The sequence below is a fragment of the Poecilia mexicana genome, unplaced genomic scaffold, assembly GCF_051168715.1.
Source record: "Poecilia mexicana isolate PSO_F unplaced genomic scaffold, ASM5116871v1 scaffold_4, whole genome shotgun sequence".
NCBI lineage: Eukaryota > Metazoa > Chordata > Actinopteri > Cyprinodontiformes > Poeciliidae > Poecilia > Poecilia mexicana.
This window is the reverse complement of record NW_028263373.1, coordinates 22029045-22047874: the sequence shown is the minus strand read 5'-3', so window position 1 is coordinate 22047874 and position 18830 is coordinate 22029045. Positions and strand designations below refer to the sequence as shown.

Sequence of the window (18830 nt, the reverse complement as noted above, 5' to 3'; positions counted from 1 at the left end):
TTGTTAATCTTTTACTTTTTGTGTTTTTATCTACATCCTCTCCACAGCATTTTCCTCTGTAGCGGAACAAAAGCTTCTCTATCTTCATATTTATGACAGCACCCTGTCACTGTTGAGCGAATCTTGAAATTAGAAAACCTAAATATATTTAGTTTCTGTGCAACTCAACGTTTCATTCAGTTAATTCACAAATCCCTCCAGGCCTTCCTATGACTGCAAGCTGAAAGGTGCAGAAGATAATTTGGCAACGTACCCCAAGCACGAGTGTCTCCGACCGGCTCTGAAGCTGCTCGGCAGCCCCAACTTTCCCACTCGAACCTCTTTGTTCATTTTCAAAAGAAGTTCTGATTGCACATCTGTCTTGCGCTAAATCCAAGGTATGGACACCAAGGCACAGGCTGGTGTTTCTGGATTCATCCCACAAGGCACGTTGTTAGAAAAACCAAAAAAAGAAGTCGTCTAGGTCAGAGGTTAAAACAAAACTGAAAGAATCCGACGGAAAATGTATATGAATCATTTTTATCTCCTGAGAATGCAGGGTGACCTGCATGGAGGAATGCTGCAGAGTCCACCTGAAGCAGCGTCAGGCATGCCCCAACAAGGACACCAAGGTTTCTCCAGGGGAAAAACGACGAAATGCAGCTGCGGATTTTACTGCTCTGAGTGATTTGTCGAGTTAGTCTTGCCTCTTCAGGAGTTGTGGTTAAAAAACAGCCAAAATAATCCCACACGTGACAAAGTTTATCTGCATGCCAGAGGTCTTTACAGATCCAAACAGTCCAGGAAACAAAAAAAAAGTCCCTGAGAGTTTAAAGGAATGTTTAAAAGTAGCTTGATTACTCTAACTCTGTCATTCTCTCACTCTCTGTGTTCGCAGAAAGGGGAAGCGTGGATCTGCTGCTGATATCAGTGACACTGCAGGGCAGCGTCACCAAGGGTTAACCTCTTCCTCTGACAGGGCGAGCGCTTGCAGAGTGCCCTGAGGTGGCTGAGGAGCGGAGGACGGCCCACCCTGTCAAGACGTCTGATTTATGCAGAATATCCACAAGCATGTTTAAGGTCCAGGCTGCCCCTCCGCTTCAGTTTCAGGTTTCCAAAACAAACCCTTCAGCGGTGAAGTGCTGGTTCTCTCCAAGCCGGGTGTGACTGGCGACGCAGATTGTTACAGAGGAAGCACTTTGTTTGTGAAAAACAGATCTGACTGCACCAACTGCACGGCTGGCAGATGTTTTTCTTTCTGGCAGAGCCGCTCGACGCAGCTTTCATCGACACGTGGGGATCAGCATGCAGCTCGACCTGATACCCTCCTCCTGCTGCCCTGAAGCCAACAGGATATTGTTAGAGTTGGTGCTGGGCAGGCGAGCAGCGATGGAGAGAGAGGAGGCATGCAAAGCAAAATAAAAACAAAATGATCGCGCAGCTACACACTAGCATTTATTTTTTTATTAATTAGGGTTGTGTGAAAGAATATTTACTGACTAAATTCCTTCAGCTGTTTCATGTTTTCTCACGTTACAACGAGAAACTTTAATGGAATAATTTCTAATAAGTGGAAAGAAAAGAGGAGAAGTTTTTAAAAACTGTTTCAAAGAGAAATCTGTAATGCATGTCGAGTATTTACTCTGGTGGCACTAAATGAACTCCAGAGCAACCAAACTACTACATGCAATCAGTTCACAATGATTACAAACAACAAGACATTTTTAATTTTAAGTGTACTAAATATTATCTCATGTTTCACAAGATCTATGGAACTGTGAAGAAATTATTCCACAAAAATTCACAGACTTTAAGTTAAAGTTGGTGGTTTTGTACTCAGACTAATTTGAAGAATTAGTTTCTTGCTAAAACTGATTTACCTTCTAAATCACAATTAATCTACAGTTGGTGCTAAAATACATTCACCACAAAACACAAAATCTTACCAAGTAATTTGGTTGGTTTGTTCGTATTACACTTGAAATAAGACAAATTAACTTAAAAATAACTTTTCAGTAAGATATAGAAACTTGTTTTAAGTAAATATTGATGCAAAAGTACTTTCTATTGGCAGATCAATTCACTTATGGGAAAAATGTTGCTATAAGTTAAATAACCTGCCAATAGGACAAGTACTTTTCCATCAATATTAAGGAATTATTTACTTAAAACAAGCTTATATGTCTTACTAAAAAAATACTAATTTGTCTTATTTCAAGTTTGCGAAGACATTTGCACCAAAATTGCTTAGTAAGGTTTTGTGTTTCTGCAGTGCCAAGAGGTGTGAATACTTTTGCATATTAGAGAACAAGGGAATCAAAAAACTGAAGAGAATTAATTTTAATTTAATAATTATTTGCTTATTTTTGAAAATATTTCCTAAACATACTCTCCTAAGCTGCTGCCATGAAAATGACTTGAGACTAAATCTGAAAACATGATAAATTACACCCATCAGGCGTCTTTATTGCTATCCTCACATCTTTAATGCCTTGTATGATTTATCACCATTTCTTTCATATGAGCTGCCCTCAAGAAACATCAATACCGTCCAAAAATCTCCAGTTTTTTAATCTAAAGGTATTATTACCGTCTTTCAATAAGACCGTCTGCCATCTGTCTGCTTCTCTCTCTCTCATTGTCTGCCAACGTGTTTTCAAAGCTCTTATTCTCTCTGTTCTTTCTGCTTTCTGCTGTACGTCCTTCAGTTTTTCACAGACTGTACAGAAAGACGGAGATTCCCACAGAGACGTGACAGATTTATTTCAGGAATCCGCGGCTTCGAGGTTGCCAACTACTTATCAGCATCTATTGTTGTTCTGGCTCAAACGTGACACCAAAAATAAAATTTTGAGCTTTAGGAGGAAGCTATAAAACGAACCTGCATTTAAACCTAAAGTCTGTGAATCTTTGTGGAATAATTTCCTCACAATTACAGACATAGCTCTGCTGAAATTTGAGATAAGATTTAGTTAAGATAGATTCACGCTGGGTGTGGCGCTCTTGGTAGGTCAAATGTAAAAGAAGCATACACTTAAAATTCAAAATATCTTCTTGTTTGTGCTTTAATCATTGTGAACTGATGTGCTGAAACTTGAGGTTGTGCTTAAATGTAGGAGATTTGATCTTTACTGGAAAAATAACAAAAACGCGCCGTATTCACACAAACGACTTCCTGCAGTCTCCCAGCAACCAGCACAGCCGTAAATGGACGCGGTGTTTGGAGGTTAGCTCGTTTCTCTCAATGGGGAGCGAATCGCATCCCCGCCTGCAGTTAGCACATTATTTATGAAATGCTGATAGTGGGACAACTGTGTTCGAAGCAAACGGCTAGCACTGTTACAGTTAAATTAGCGACTTCCAAGGCTACATTCACACAGCAGGTTTCGATGCTCAATTCAGATTTCTTGATGAAATCCAATTGTTTTGCTTTGTTGTTCATATTACTGAATAAATGCGACCAGAATCAGATTTCTGTGTGAAGGATTTATGACCCCAAAGAGACTCGAATTTGCAGAAGAAGGACATAGACATCACACAGCGGCGCATCGCTTACTGAAGCAACAGTAGATGCTGCTGTCTACGGATCATTTTTAAAGTTGTTCAGCAATGGAGCCCAGAGTATTATCACAAGATCACAGCAAGACGAATGAAGGTAATAAAAATGAAGGTTGCTTCTCGCTTCAGCCATCGTTTGTCCGGATTTACTGCTTCATGTTTCTTCCAAGAAAGAATTATGACTTTCTTTTGTCAGGTTTTTAAGAAATGATAGGACAAAATGCAGGACGACAGTTCAGACCACAGATGCTCTGAACACTATTTAGCCCCACATTTAGATATGTCACAAATCAGGTTTGTCTTGTTGGCGCTGCCATGTTTACAGGGATGGAAACCCGGTAAGTGACGGAGGAAAAATAACAAGGTCTTCAGTTATGTTAGGGCTGAGTGCAGCAGTGCTCCTGTCACCTGCTTTTTAGGAACTACATCCACCTGTGTAAATCTCCACCCACAACAGGAAGAAAAAAACAGGGCTTCAGTCATATTTGCTTGACGTTGAAGTCTTATGGTGCGTTCACACTGTGGATCAAAAACGTGTCCGATGCTTCAAGTTTGACGCGTTTGCACTTTGAAGTTGGACGCCTGGCATTTTACTCTAGACGTGCGTCACACGTGTCAAAATCGTGCGTTGGGAGGAGCCGTTGTTTTCTGGTCTGTTTGTGTTATGCAGGATGAAACTGAAAGAGTGGCATCAAAACATTATGTAGTGAAACTTTCTGCAATCATAACAGAGGCTCAGATGCCTTTGCTGAACATTTTGTGTTCAGTTTCTGTTGAACAAACAACGGTGACAGCTGATAATGACGCGCGTTGGAGACTCTTGCCTTTTGTTCTTCTCCTGGTTACTTTGAACAATGGTGGATTAAATATTGAGTGTTTAGGTTTTATTTACTGAAATCAACAGAATCCTGCCATCAGGCGCGTGTTTGCATTTACCAGATAATTCAGAGGTTTTGTGAGTTTTACTGTCGAGGGTCACTGTCAGTCCCAGTTTGACGACCCACTACCCCAAATCTCCTGGCAGGATACCAGCTAGCCACTACGTCACATAGCGAAGTCTCTCTGACTGGTTGACGCTTCACGTCGAGCAGCAGAAGTTCAGCTTTTTCTACTCCAGCATCCGACGCTCAAAATGCTCTAAGCGCTTCAATCTCGCCCTCGAAGCGCCTCCACACAGACTGAATGTGAACCAGACGCGCCTGACGCTCAAAAAGCGTTTGGTATTTGAATGCAAATTTAGTGAGACAAGTTCGGACAGTCCAGTTTCAAATTCTCCATGAACAACGGAGCAAGCCCTGCTGGTTTGTCTGGAAACCAGTTCATGAAGTCAGAAGTCCTGTTGCCTCCAGGCTCCCTGCACTCTACATACTTTCAGCATGCGGCCCAAATATGTTGCCAATATGATGGTCCTTAAAGTAGTGAAGAAATTATCCTGTCTTTGCATACTGTCACCATCCTACTCCTAAGTTCAGGTGGTTTCCAGCCTTCTTGTTGACAGAAAAAAGAAACCAGAGTAAGTTAGTGTTAGACATGCATTTGCAAGCTCTGCCGCTGTCCTGCTGGTTTCGGGTATCTTGGGATCCTCGAGATAAAGTGTCAAATAAATATTTGATGCAGTGAGAGCCACTGGTTATACTCTGTTGAGCTGCATGAGACTCTGACTGTAAACGGCTCAGCAGCAGAAGTAAGAAAGAAGTGTGGAAATACATTTCACAACCTCTCAAGTCTCATTTCGCACTTTAAATTATGCAGTTAGGAGCCATGAAAATGAAGATATTGTGATGTATTGTGGGGTTAAACCCAGTCATCCTCATGCACACACCAGGCATTTTCAGTACATTTTACTGCAAATCAGATAATAATAGTATAACAAAGAGCTGCTCAAGTTAAAAGCTTGAAAAAAAATTAATGAAAAATCGTATTTGTTTCAGGTGTTTTTTGTCTAAACAGTTATTTAATTTTATTGCAGAATTGAAGCGTCTTTATTTTCTGTCTTGTCCTGTTGTTACATTTTCTATTCAAATTAAAGACGTTTTATTCGTATAAACCTTATTAAAACTTATCAGACAGAAAGAGACAGTTCTGCAGGGTCAAGTGCTCAAATGTAGACATTTATGAGGTCAACTGGTGTCAATCAGTCACATTTTATTCATGCTGCATTGCTATAAAGCACTGAATAAATTTAACCTCTGGGTTTGTTTATTTATTTATTTATTTTCATTTTTATTGCACAAATAACAAGGTAGGGGATTAGATAAGCTCCTAATAAACCTGCCATAAAGCACTGAGTCCATTTCTTCAGTGGCGTGTGGAGAAAACTACTGTAACAGGTATTATATAAACTATAAATGTACAATAAAAATACTGTTATGTTCTCTTTAATCCAACATCCCATCAAATCTATGCAAACATTTTTATAAACTAACTTCACAGAAACATTTGTCTAGAAAATTAGGACAGATTTCAACAGCTTCCCTGCTTGAGACCAAAATACCTGCAAAACTGAGATGCTTAAATATTTCATGAACAAGCAGCTTAATGCCACTTGAATGCATGATGTAAACACAAGTAATGTTTGTATGTTAAGGACAAACCAGCTCTGAAGCAGCAAAGGCATCCAGGTTTCAGGTTTACCTGGAGACAAGGTTTTATTTCACAAGTAAAGATGTGACACCCGGTGAGTTTAGTCTCTGATAAAGACGTGAAATAAAAAGCTTTTGTCGCTAATCAAATTTGGCTCATGATTGTGGGATTTACAGCAAACTTTATAAACTACAGCTTTCGTTTTGGTAATAAATGTAACGCTTTATTTGCCACACAGACCTCCAGTAGCTCAGCGATTTTAATTTTACACTCAGACACACCGAGGGAAACTTGATTAACTATAATTGCTTCTTAGCTGCTGTGCAGTAATTTTTATTAACAGGTTCATATCAGATGTTTCACCTGGATGGGTTTGATTAAGCATTCAGTGGAATAATGAGGAATAAAAAAAGGTCTGCGTTCAGCTTCACGCTACCAATAAATGTCAAATATTTTATTTTATCTGGAGCTGTAAAGACAATGAGTGAAAATTAGAACTACTATAAGAAATAGAAAATATTTCTTATATATTCACAATCATCAGTCTTACGTCAAATAATATTTCTGTATTAGAAGTCATTGTAAAATAATTTTACAGGATTCTGCCTCCATTTTCCCTCATAAAAGTGTGAAAAGTGTGTTTGCAGATAAAACCTCCAGTTTTTGCAGCTTTCCCAGAGTTTCTTCATGCGGTCTGCAGGTCCCTACTCTGCACTGGAAAATATGCCCTTTGCTTTATTCTTAACGGACTTCACACAATAAATCTCTTGTTTGTTCTGATCATGACCTTCTGCAATCTCAATCCATCAAAATTCATACGGGGTTTTGCAGATCCCTGCAAAACATGATAACATAAGCAAATGGTATGATCCTGTTCTTTTCTGACGTAAACTAGACACACGCTGCCTGTTGTGCAGTCATGAGGAAGGAGACAAATAAGGGAAAGGGTATCCATGAAGGGCCAGCCTTGTGCTAACTGTGACGAGCGGCCCTCCTTCTCTCCCACAACACAGCTTTTTCTCAGCCAGACAGAAACCTGAGGTCAGACACAAGCAATCTATCTGTTGCCACAGGAACTTCTCTGACCTGAGCCAGGCCTCCTGAACACCTTAGGCTCCGAACAAGACCTTCTTTTTTAGTTCAAGAACAACGAGGCCATTCAGACGACACTGTTCCCGACGTCAACAAAATCATGATTCCCGAGTCCTAGTGCTGCTTTCTCCAGGAACAATGAGGCTGTTTTTTTGTAAACTGCATCCCATGACACTCGACTTATTGGCATGATAAAAAAAGAAGACAAAAAACCAGGATGAGGTTCCGCGGTTCGCACCCGTTTGATTATTTATCCCTTTAAAACTGCACTTTAATGCACTAAACCCTTTTTTAAAAAGCATTTTTAGGTAACAGGCCACTAAAAAGAAGTGAAAGGAGAAGGATTCAGGATTTACAAAACCTTCTCAAACTGCAGCATGCACCCCCACATCATGATGCTGCCACTGTATTTCATAAAGTAAAGTTTGCAATCAGATATAGCTCCACACATTGAGGTTTGTGGGAGGAAAAAAAAATGTTTTGGTCTCATGTGACAGATTTCTCCCACACGTTTGCTGTGACTTATGGCTTGAGGTGAACCAAATATTGTCTGTCATTTCAAACATCGGTTTTCTTTTCTCATGTCCATCACGAAGGCCAGAACTGTGCAGAAGGCGACCGACGTCCCACCGGCTGTGAATCTCTGCAAATAATGACACTTTTGATGTAAAGTTGTATTAAAAGTTGCATAAAAAGTCAATTAAAAGTGCCAACTTTGCATTGTTTGGTAAATAATGACACTTTTAATGCAAAGTTTTATTAAAACTTGCATTAAAAGGCCAGTAAGTGTCAACTTTGCATTAAAGTGTCATTATTTACCAAATTACACTTCATGACAACGCTCATAAACATTTGTGAAAACTCCTTCATGTTTATGTCAGTCTTACACAAACCCCTTCAAACAGCGTTACCAAACAGTGCTGTAGAGCCTGTAGATCTATCCTAAAGCATAATGGGTCACCTGTCATAAAACCACTTCACATCAAAATATCACCAAAAGTCTAAAATTGCCTCAAGCTGATCCATAACTTTTGCACAGTACTGTTTGTCCTGAGGTTTACTGAGTTTCGCCATGGCAACTAAGACAGTAAAACTTCCCCTCTGCATCCCAGCCTCTGTCATTACTCCGTCTAAGCCCACAAGGTGCTTCAAACCCACAGCTAAGCCTCCACTTCACACAGCTTCACATCAAAAGCCCTACCTGGGCGTGTGCGCCAAGGTGAAGCGGCGCTGCAGAGCGATGCTGCGGTTCACCAGCAGCTTGCGAAACAGCAGCGGGGAGTGTCGAGGGGAGTCGCAGGGGGACATCCTGGGAGAGCCGCAGGGCGAGCTGGACGCCGACTGCAGCCTGACGGGCTGAGCGCCGGAGCTTTCCAGCACAGCTTCACTCATGCTGCTGAGCGAGAGTTCAACAAACTTTTAAACTGATCCCTGCACTCTTCAGTCCTCACAGGTAGTCCATCTCAGATCAGCAGAATGTTTCACAACCCTCCTGTTTAATAATGAGCTTCATACTCTGATGGTCCCTGAGCGCTGCCAGCTTCAGGATCTTCATCACCTTTCTCCACTGGGCTCTCTGCAATCCACCGTTGATGGACACAGACATGAGTGCAGGAGTGAGCCCTCCCCTCGGCACTAAGCAGCGTGTTTACACAGCGCTGAGCTCTGCCTAAATATGGCCAGGCCTGAATTAAAGTGTCGTTAGCTCATGCCACAGGGGAGCTAGCTGCGTCCAGGACTCTCTTCACGCAGCAGAGAACCTGCAACAAGCACCAGTTTACATCTGCTTCCTTCAACAACGCAGCAGAGCACAAACAGAGAGCGGCGGCCGCGGCTCTCCTGCAGACGAATGCCAGAACCCGCAGCGCTGGGAGGCCAAAGCTGAGGCGCTGCTCGTCACCGAGGCCCCGCTCTGTCTGAAAACAGAGCGCCAGAGATAAACGATAACGGCAGTCCTGGAAATGTCATTTTAACTTCTGCTGTCATCTCAAGTGGAGTGTGCAGTTCCTTCCCAGTGTTCCTGGGTGGCAGTGGAAAAACTGCATTTCATCTTTGACCCACAGACGCTCGGCGACCCGAGTCTCCTCTGAACCAAAACACGGCCTTGTAAATCCAGCTAAAACACACAAACTGACATCCTAAATCTGCTTGTGCCTAAACATTCAGATGTTAGACAGAACACACATAATTTAATCTGCTCCAATCAAACAATAAAGGCTTTAAAGTGACTGACGATCTATCGCTGGCTGCACAGAGGAAAGTGCTTTTGAGAGTTTTAGGAGGATTTAGTTCAGTCTGTTTTCACCCTCAGGTTCACACAATCTACACCTCCAGAGGGTCTCAAACAACACATCTTAGGGAAATCTCTCAAACTTTTTAACCTCCTTCTTGACTTAAAATTAACAAAAGTAATCTCCAACCATAATAACCACAAAAAAACTCGGCTTCATATTTAGTAATTACTAAAAAAAATAAGAAAAACGCAGAAGTTTCACACTTTCGTTCTCTGGTTTTCAGTAAAAATATGAAGAAGTATTACAACTTTTACCTTCAGTTTAAATCCCTATAACATTTTTTTAAATTTAATAATCAGTTTTTAAGAATTTCATCTGAAATGAAGAGCAGAAAGAAGACATTTGCAACAAAATGTCGATTTTTCACTTTTATTAAAGTATAGCAGGCCAGACGGCATCAATACTGTCACTTTCCTAAAGTAATGTCCTGCCATTTTTTTTGACCGAAGTTGTTTTTTTTTTGTTTAAAACATCTTTTTAAAAGAAAGAGTTGTTGATTTTTTCCCCCCAACATCACTTTTAGCAAAAAAAAAAAACGAAAAAAGACTTAGGATTTTATTTTAATATGAACCTTTTCAAAATGTCCTCAGTTTGTTTCAGTTTCAAAATTAGGATAAATTATGAAATTATTATAATAACAATTAAACAATACATTAGTGTAATAGTAAATTATACTTATATTCCAATGATAAATTATGAAATTAGATTATAAATGCATAAAGTGCTGCCAGCGGAGGCCAGCAGGTGGCTCCTGTGGACAAACTCCCACAAATGCAGCCAAAGACACAAACAGTGCAACTAATCTGCCAAATGGGATTTTAAATCCCCGTTATTGATTCAAATCAATAAGGAGAATCAGCAGATTCAATCTAAGTTAGATGTTTGCATTTATAGAAAGAATATAGATATATTAAACTTCCACTGTAATGTTTATTTGATCATTTTAATGTGTAAGATCAACAGAAACTTTATTTCTGATTCTAAGTCCATCAAAAAAAGAACAAAATAGCAACCAAATAGATACACATCAAAAATCACTAAAAATATATTTTGATAAAATTTGATGTTAAAATTACATAACACTTAACAACAGACAGTTGTACCAATGTCTGCAAAGGTTATGATAATTTTATGTAAGACGAAGAAGTGTCTTTCTTCGACTTTTCTAAAAAAAAATTTTGATTTTTTTCCCATCTTTATTAATACAAATAAGAAATTTTCTTTACAATAATTGTGCAAACTGCATGTATTGTATTTTTTTTAGGAATATGATATGCAGTCACAAAAAGCTCCACATAATTCATGATCTGTTCTTTTTCCTTTGAAAGTAGATTAGTTAAAAAACATTTTGCAAAAACTCGTCATCCCTCTGGATCTATGCAGTAATCCTAAATATTTGCTGTTTATGTTTCTGGTAGTGAAGATGAGTCATGTTTTCCACCAACATCCACGTCTCAATCTGGGTCGCAGTGGTGAACCTGGAGTTTTCTACCACCTTACAGGAAAAATAAATCTAATTGCAGCCTCTGATAACTGGGATCTCACTCTTCCCTTCATGATCCGAATGTCAGAACCTTCCTGCTCCATCCAATTATCCACCTCAAGCAAGAAATCAAGACCCGACTCCTTTCTGGGAGGCAGAACCTGGACCAGGACAGAGATCCGTGACCTCAGAGTCACAGGAGCGAACTCTCACCCCGACGGCTCCTGAACTTTTGAACAAAGCTCATGACTCAAAGACTCTCATTCAAACGTTTGCTGTGTTGATTTGGGTCGGAGAAAAGACCGGCTGCAGAAATCCACGTATTTTCCTGAAGTGACGAATGAAGGGATGAGTGGAGCAGTTTATCAGACTGAGTCACAAACCTCTCCTCCCTCCTCCAACCTGATCAGAAACATCCGTGCAAACACACAAATAAAAACTGGAAGAGACAATATGTTCACTTTAGCTTCATTCTCTGTTTGCACCTGAAACATCCTCGACCAAGTCTTTGTATAAAAGATGGATGTTGATGATTAACCTGCATTTTCTCTCTAACACTAAGTAACTCTGACAAGGCCGTTGTTTCACTATTCATTCTGTGCTCCAAATAAAATTTTCAAAAACATTTCATGCATATTTTCTGTGATGCAAATAGCAAAAGTTACAGCTAGAAAAATATGAAGAGCCCATTGAAAACCTCCTGGTTTTTCCACCAAATATTGATTCCTGAACTCTTCCTGAGTTAAAACATTAGTGTTGTTGTTTCTAAATGAATATAAACTTGTTTTCTTTGCATTATTTGAGCTCTGAAAGCACTGCCTCCTTTTTGTTATTTTAACCATTTGTCATTTTCTACACATAAAAATACAAAATATTTTGGAGACATGTTGTCAGTAGTTCATAGAATAAAAACACAATGTTCATTTTACTCAAACATAAACCCATGAAAAGTTTCAGGGCTGAATGTCGAGAGGCAATGAGAAATATCAAATTGGGTAAAATATGTCAAATAAATCTAAATGATTTAAAAACACATAACTAAAGGGATCTAACTCATAATGTCTCAATCAGGCTGAAACAAAAAACTGAGGACAAACTGAGCTGAAGAAACACTAAAAAAATAAACCATCAGCACAAATACATTCAGTGAAGGTTAGATTATAAATCAAACATGTTTGATTTTGGGGTGGGTGCAGTACTCCCTATCTTCCTGAAGGGGGTGCGGATCCAGCTAACTATCTAAACCCCTCAGAAGGGTTTCTCTGAGTGTGTGGGCTGCTTTGTGTCTGATGACAGATCATCAAGGTGACTGACTGGAGAGTCAAACTGAAAGGGAAGAACAACTGATCCTTCAAACTCCATCAATGAGAAAATTGCAAGTTGTAATTTTTAGCAAGTAGAAGCACGATTTCAGCATCCGAAGGCTTCTTTTTGCAAGGATTTATTTTTCAGCCCAACTGTCAACTGCAGCCTCTCCACACGGCTGGGATAAATCTACAGCATTACATATTAATGTTAGCTGCAGGTCAGACTGCCATCAGTGGTGACATTTAAAAAAAAAAACCCAGCGAAGCACATCTGAACATTCATTAGTGAGAATGTTTTTAAAAGCAGGAGAACCCTTGAAAGTTGGAACACTGATTATAAAACCATTCTGCAGAAACAGACCTCTTCTCTGCAACCGGGATAAAATGTAATTACAGATACGCTGATCACCATGCCAAGCCAACTCTCTGTTATTGAAACCAGCAGAAATGATACCAAAAGGTCTCGTTAACCATGAGGTCAGTTTCTGAAACTGGAAATATGAATAAAAGCAGGTGTTTTACTTAACCTCTCAATAATTATTCCACCAGGTAGCGATCGGGCTGGACAATAAACCAATAGCAATATATATCAATCAATATCAATAGATAATATGTCTGATAAAACGTTCACTGAACTCTGATCCATCATGGCCACCTAAGGAAGGAGAGTGACACCAACTCACTCACTCTTTGGTTACCTAGCAACTCACTCATTCCTTGGTTACCTAGCAACTCACTCATTCCTTGGTTACCTAGCAACAACTTGTTGAGTAAGTGACACAGCAGCAGTTTAAGGTTTCGCTTAAAAATTAAATTAAATAAGAAAACAACGGCATGGAGTGAAAACTGGACAAAACAGGAAAGGCCATGCCACCAGTTTGGTAATATCTCAAATATTTAAAAAATTAATCAATAATTATCTATATGGACCGATACAAAACACTTATTCATATCGTCCAGCTTTAAAGATTGATAGAGACTAATTTAGATAAACATGAAGGATGTCTTCCCAATATGATGTCTTTGTTTTCTCCAGAATTATGTAAGTAAAATCTGCATATTTTTAATATTTTGCTATAACTCTAGTTATCTAAATCCGAGATTCAATCTTCACTAGTGCACAGAACGACTTTCAAACCTTAACTTTGAGTTTTCAGGACATTCAATACCTTCTTCCATAGACATTGTTCTTTCTCTATCACATTTAAAAACAACAAACTTAACCAAAAACAATTCAAATTAAAGACAATAAACGACACATTCCCATTTAGAGCTGAAAAGTTTTTAAACAAAGCACTTCTTCTCTAATTAGCAGCTTTTTAAAATGTGAGTGGTCTCCATGTAAAGTGTGAATAAATCCTGATGCTGCAGGCATTAGTATTCCTCACAGCCGTCCAGCATAACTTTAAACGAGGATCAATTAACGAGGATTCAACAAATCTGAATTTAGCTTAAGGATTAGTCATTAATCGACTTCGGCTGTTTCAGGCGGCTGTTTATTTATCCATTAACTGCAATCTGTATTCACTACTGGCAAGCAATTAAAAAGCTGACAATATTAAGAGTAAATACTGACTTAATTTATCTTATTATATATTATATTACAAGGATTTGATTGGTAATTGTGAGCCAGTCAATAATCATTTTAAATTAAGTCACTTAAGTCTACCCAAACTGTGTAATTTGACATTTAGGAAATAAATTTGCCTAATGGAAACCCTGCAGTTTCTAAAAACCTCCTGTTTTTTCAATACAAAGTTTTGGCAGTAGGATAAGACGGCTCGGTTAGGGAAAGAAAAACCACAATGGTCACAGAAATAACTTGAATATGACAAAAATAATAATAAATAAAAAAATTCTATAAAAATGAACAAATGAAAGTAAGACAATGCTTTTCAAACATGAATTATTTAAAAAATAAACTCATGAAACAAGTCTGGACAAAAATAATGTGTAATTTAGTCCTTGTGTATCAACACCGGTTTATTTCACAAAACTGAAATTTAAACCTCTTTCTGTACATGTTTTAAAATAAAAAACCGGGTTATTTATGTAAAGTTGGTGAATCAAATGACTAGAAACAAAAAGCTCAATCTGACTAAATGTTACATGTCTTTTTACACAGAGTGGAAACATGTAAATTCTTGGTTTCCACAAACTGCAGCTTTTCTTTTTGGTGACATTTCCCATTGTGTTAGAGGACAGTAACGATGAATGCCAAGGCCAGAAAACACTCGGGGTGATGATCACACGGCATCAGATCTAACTGTCTGTCAGCGACTGTTGCATCTCCACGGCAACCGGGAACTCCTCAATGACAAACCGTTAGGTGTCTTTGAAACGCCACGTCAGCTGGGAGTCTACCTACGCTCGGCGACCTTGCAGCCGGCTGCAGGTCTGCAGACAAACCAGCCAGCTGATAAGATGCATTTTCACAAAAAATTTAATTCAATGTTCTGCTGCTTTAATAAATGGTAAGAAGGGGGGAAATCATTAAACATTTCTTTTAGTTTTGTAGTAATTCACTGCTGCCTTGGGTTTGTTGGCAAACACTCAGCTCTACAGTTAAGGGGTAAAAAAAGAAACACAGAGTGTGATTATTTTTATAAACTACAAAGCTTCATCATCATCTGATATGAACATTTGTGTGTAAATGACTGGATCTTTACAGCCTAATGAACCAAAGTGAAGGTTAATAACAACACATGCTATGCTAATCTGTACACTAAGCAGTGATACATCATCTTGATGACTTATCTAGCTTTTTTTATTGTGGATTTTATACACTAGCAGCATTTTATGCTCTTTGTTCCATAAATCTGAGAGCAACATATTTAGATGTTTAATCTGTTTATGACTGCAGAGCTGGTGTAATAACAATGATGCCATTTTAAACCAATTTTCCTGGAAAATGCAGGAACAGAAGAGCCCAATTTCCTTCCAGAGACGCTCCGTCGAAGCTGCTTTCCATTTTTCAGTGAATAAGATGTTAATGAATAAGATGATTCTCTCACAAAAGGCAGAACTTTATTGGAAGATTTTATGTAACTAACTGCATTCTTTGTCTTATAATGTAAAACCTTATCGCAGTATTACATTATCACTGAAAAAAAAACACTAAATCTTACTTGAAAAAAGACAAAAGTAACTTTTCAGCTTGTTTTAAGTCAGTACTTCCTTAATATTGATGAAGAAGTTCTTGAAGAAATCTTCCAGTGGAACAAGATGTTTGTCTTCCAAGTTAAAATGTGTTGTTCCACTGGCAGATTATTTCACTTATAACTAGAACATTTTCATCAATATTAGGATATTTCTGACTTAAACAAGCTCCTGTTCCATGGTGAAAAGTTACTTGTCATTTAGTTTTGTCTTATTTCCAGTGTACTAAGACATTTGCACTAGAAACTAGAGCAAAAGTACTTGGTACAGGAAGAAATTACACATTAACACTTCCACCCTTATTGTCTCTCAGCCTTTCTGCCGTTCTGCTTCACAAGGGTTTTGTTACAGTGAATAAGTATGATGAAAGTATAAGCTTTCATCAAAGCTTACACTTCCTGTTATCCTTATTAACCCTTTCATTTTATGTTAATACTCATTTCCAGCTCAATGCATTTGAACATTTTGCTATAATTTTCCTGTATGTCATTTTTGGAGCTCTGAGGTTCTGCTGGCTGCATTACAGGCAGCTTTGCAGGTAAAAAACAAATCATGAGAAAAAATCCCAAAGAATAAATTCAGCTCTCATTATAACTTTCCCACTTTGTGTGAAGAGGTGAAAGTTCACAAGTACAGCAGAAGCCTTGTTTGAAGATGTTCTGTTGTCCTAATATAAGGTTTTAAAGTCATGGCTTTAACATTCAGCTTTACTTTCATTGTTTGTTTGTTTTTTACTGTAATTTGATTTTTTTAACCCTTCTAGAAAAAAACAACCATGGCCATGCATGCAATATACAGGAGCTAGTTAGCATAACATGCATATTTCTGCAGGAAGTAGCCAGAGTACCTGGAAAATACACACACATTCATGGGAAACATGTCGACCCTGGCTGGGATTCAAACCCAGAACGATTCTCTTTCAGAGATGACTTTCCCTAAATAATTAGCCTTGTTTAAATAACAAACTAACTTTTTGAAACCTTGTTTTTAGGTCCAGAATTAGACTATTCCCAGGTTTGCAAAGTGTTCATGGAAATAAAAACAAAAAAATGAAAAGTTGTGAGAGTGTAGCCTTTGGTCAGACGTAATAAACAACTCTGGATGGCGAGGACAGCGACAGCTGAAAGTGTTAGTAAAGCTGAGGAGTGTTAAATTACACATTTCCTGTCTGCTTCTGCTAAATTCTCATTTTCACTACATATCACTTGTCAGCAGGGCTGAGAAAAACTCGACAGGTGGTCGACCAACGAGTTCTCCATGGATTATATCCTGAAAACGACAAAAGAAACCAGGAAATAATAAAAAACATAAACACTGCATAGTGAAAATTAAGAAAAGCTGTTTCACCAAAGTTTTAAATCATTTACAGCCCTTTTTATCCCGATAACAAAGAAAACTAACATCACGTTGAGGCCATTTACGTTAAATTTTTGTAAATTATAAGTTTTATCAATTTAGTTTTTTCTTTAGGTAGTTAGATACTTAGTTTGGAATAAAAAACTGTAATTAATTTTTGCATTTTGAATTGTTATGATTACTTTGGTAACTTTTAGACCCTGCTTAATTTATGAAATTAAAAATAAATTACACTGCAGAGGAGTGGTGGAGATGTGTGTTGTTTGTCAAATGTCCCATGTGATGATGGGAGATTTTTAAAATGATTTTACTGATTTAAAAGTCCCCATTTCCTAATATTCAAAACTAAAATTAGTCCTGGGTAACATCAGGTGGTTTGTTTTTTAAACACACTTTTTGAACTTGTAAAATCAGATTAAGTTAACTTTTGTTTACATCTAAGTTGTAAGAATTGTTTAGTTACTATTTTGTATAAATTTTTGCTGGAAATAAACAGCAAACAGGTGGAACGGCTGTCCTCTGAGCTCATCCATCTCAGTGCATCGCGCCTCAGAAAGGTTGTAAACGGCAACATGAGGAGCACTGTGTGACGACACACTGAAGGCGGAGTGTCTGCAAGAGCTTCTTCAAGAGCTTCTTAAAGAGACACAGGCCCAATTTCAGAGCATCAAATTGAAAAGTCCAATTTCATTTAAGTTATGACAAATGAAAGTAGCATAATCACTTGAATGTGCGATAAAATGATGATATGTGCCTGGAAAATACACAATAAAACCTCTTTAAACAACACAACAGGTTTAAGTTGTTCACTTAGCCTCAAAATCCTCCAGATCTCAGAGCAATTTAACATTTAGAAGATGTGCAAGTCAAATCCATGAAGACTCTACCTAAAGAAAGGATTGTCGTTCTAAAAGGTCTGAAGGACTCCAAGCCAAATAACACACTTATGGGCAGGTGGTCGTAATGTTATGCTTCATTAGCGTACATGAAAACGACCCAACAGAACAAAGTATTTTAGCTACAATAAAGAGGCATAAGAACAAAACGTTCATGGTCACTTCAGGTTGGTGTTTTTTATTTTTCTTATGTAAAGAAATAATAAATATTCGTCAACTGGATGAAGTTTTTACGCAAGAAGCTTTTTGTTGTTGTTCATTTTCCTACTTTTCTTACTTCTTGAGTTCATCCTGCACACTGTGCAGACATGATTAGGTAGGAAAGAAAATCCAAGGTAACCAGCTGAATAATAGGATAAAATGATTCACTTCTCCAGAAAGGCCATTTTCTAAACCTGCTTTGTTTTGTTCAGGGTTGTGGAGAGAGGTGGAGTACCCAGAGGGCAACAAGAACCGCAACGGAGACTCAGCAGAGAAACAACCAAACTCTTAACGCAGAGGGGAACCAGAGCAGATGCAAAAACTGTTTTATCCAAGAGCAGCGCAGAAGAAATGAATATTCACCGAGAGGCTGCAGCCCAAAGGAAGAAACCAATAAGAAACCTTTCAGCGACCCAGATGAGGTCGTTTATCAATAAGGTTTAAACAAAAAGGTCACACTGTTTGAGCTGAAGACCAAGCTGTGAGAGATTAAAAGGTGAGAACATTAGTGAGTTCTCAACCTTTTGAAGGAACATTTTTTTACTCCAGCGGAGGCGAAACATCACGACATTTACTGACTCACTGTGAGATTTTTCCTCTGTGGACAGATGCAGCAGTCGCTAAGCATTCCTCCATTTAATCCAATTTAATCTTCATGCTTTTAGGTTTCATTCAGTATCAAATATAACTACTCTAACAATAACACTTGTAGAAGCACATTTATGAAACATTTGCATAAAACACTTCAGTTTCTCCCTAATGTCTAAATTGAGAATTTCGTCATTGATTCAATAAACTCCAAGCTCACAGAAACATTTAGATTACAAATCTAATTTTAACGGGCAGCCTGGGCAGCAGCTGCTCCCCAGATTCAATTTAACAAGAGAACGACATCACAAAAATAAAAAAGTGTTGTGTTTGA

At 38.4% G+C, this 18830-nt stretch overlaps 1 protein-coding gene across 2 annotated transcripts in view; it reads right to left on the bottom strand.

Annotated features, from left to right (window-relative positions):
• The window catches only part of LOC106928882 (3',5'-cyclic-AMP phosphodiesterase 4C), a 120259-nt gene that overhangs the window by 57857 nt on the left and 43572 nt on the right, over nucleotides 1-18830 (bottom strand). The window contains exon 1 of one of the 2 annotated variants that reach the window (XM_015005450.2): nucleotides 254-3341. The exons of the other annotated variant lie outside the window; for it this stretch is intronic. Coding sequence (XP_014860936.1) covers nucleotides 254-330 — 77 coding nt within the window. The 5' untranslated portion in view covers nucleotides 331-3341. Of the gene's footprint in view, nucleotides 1-253; nucleotides 3342-18830 lie in introns of those variants that run through there. 2 annotated transcript variants of the gene reach the window in all.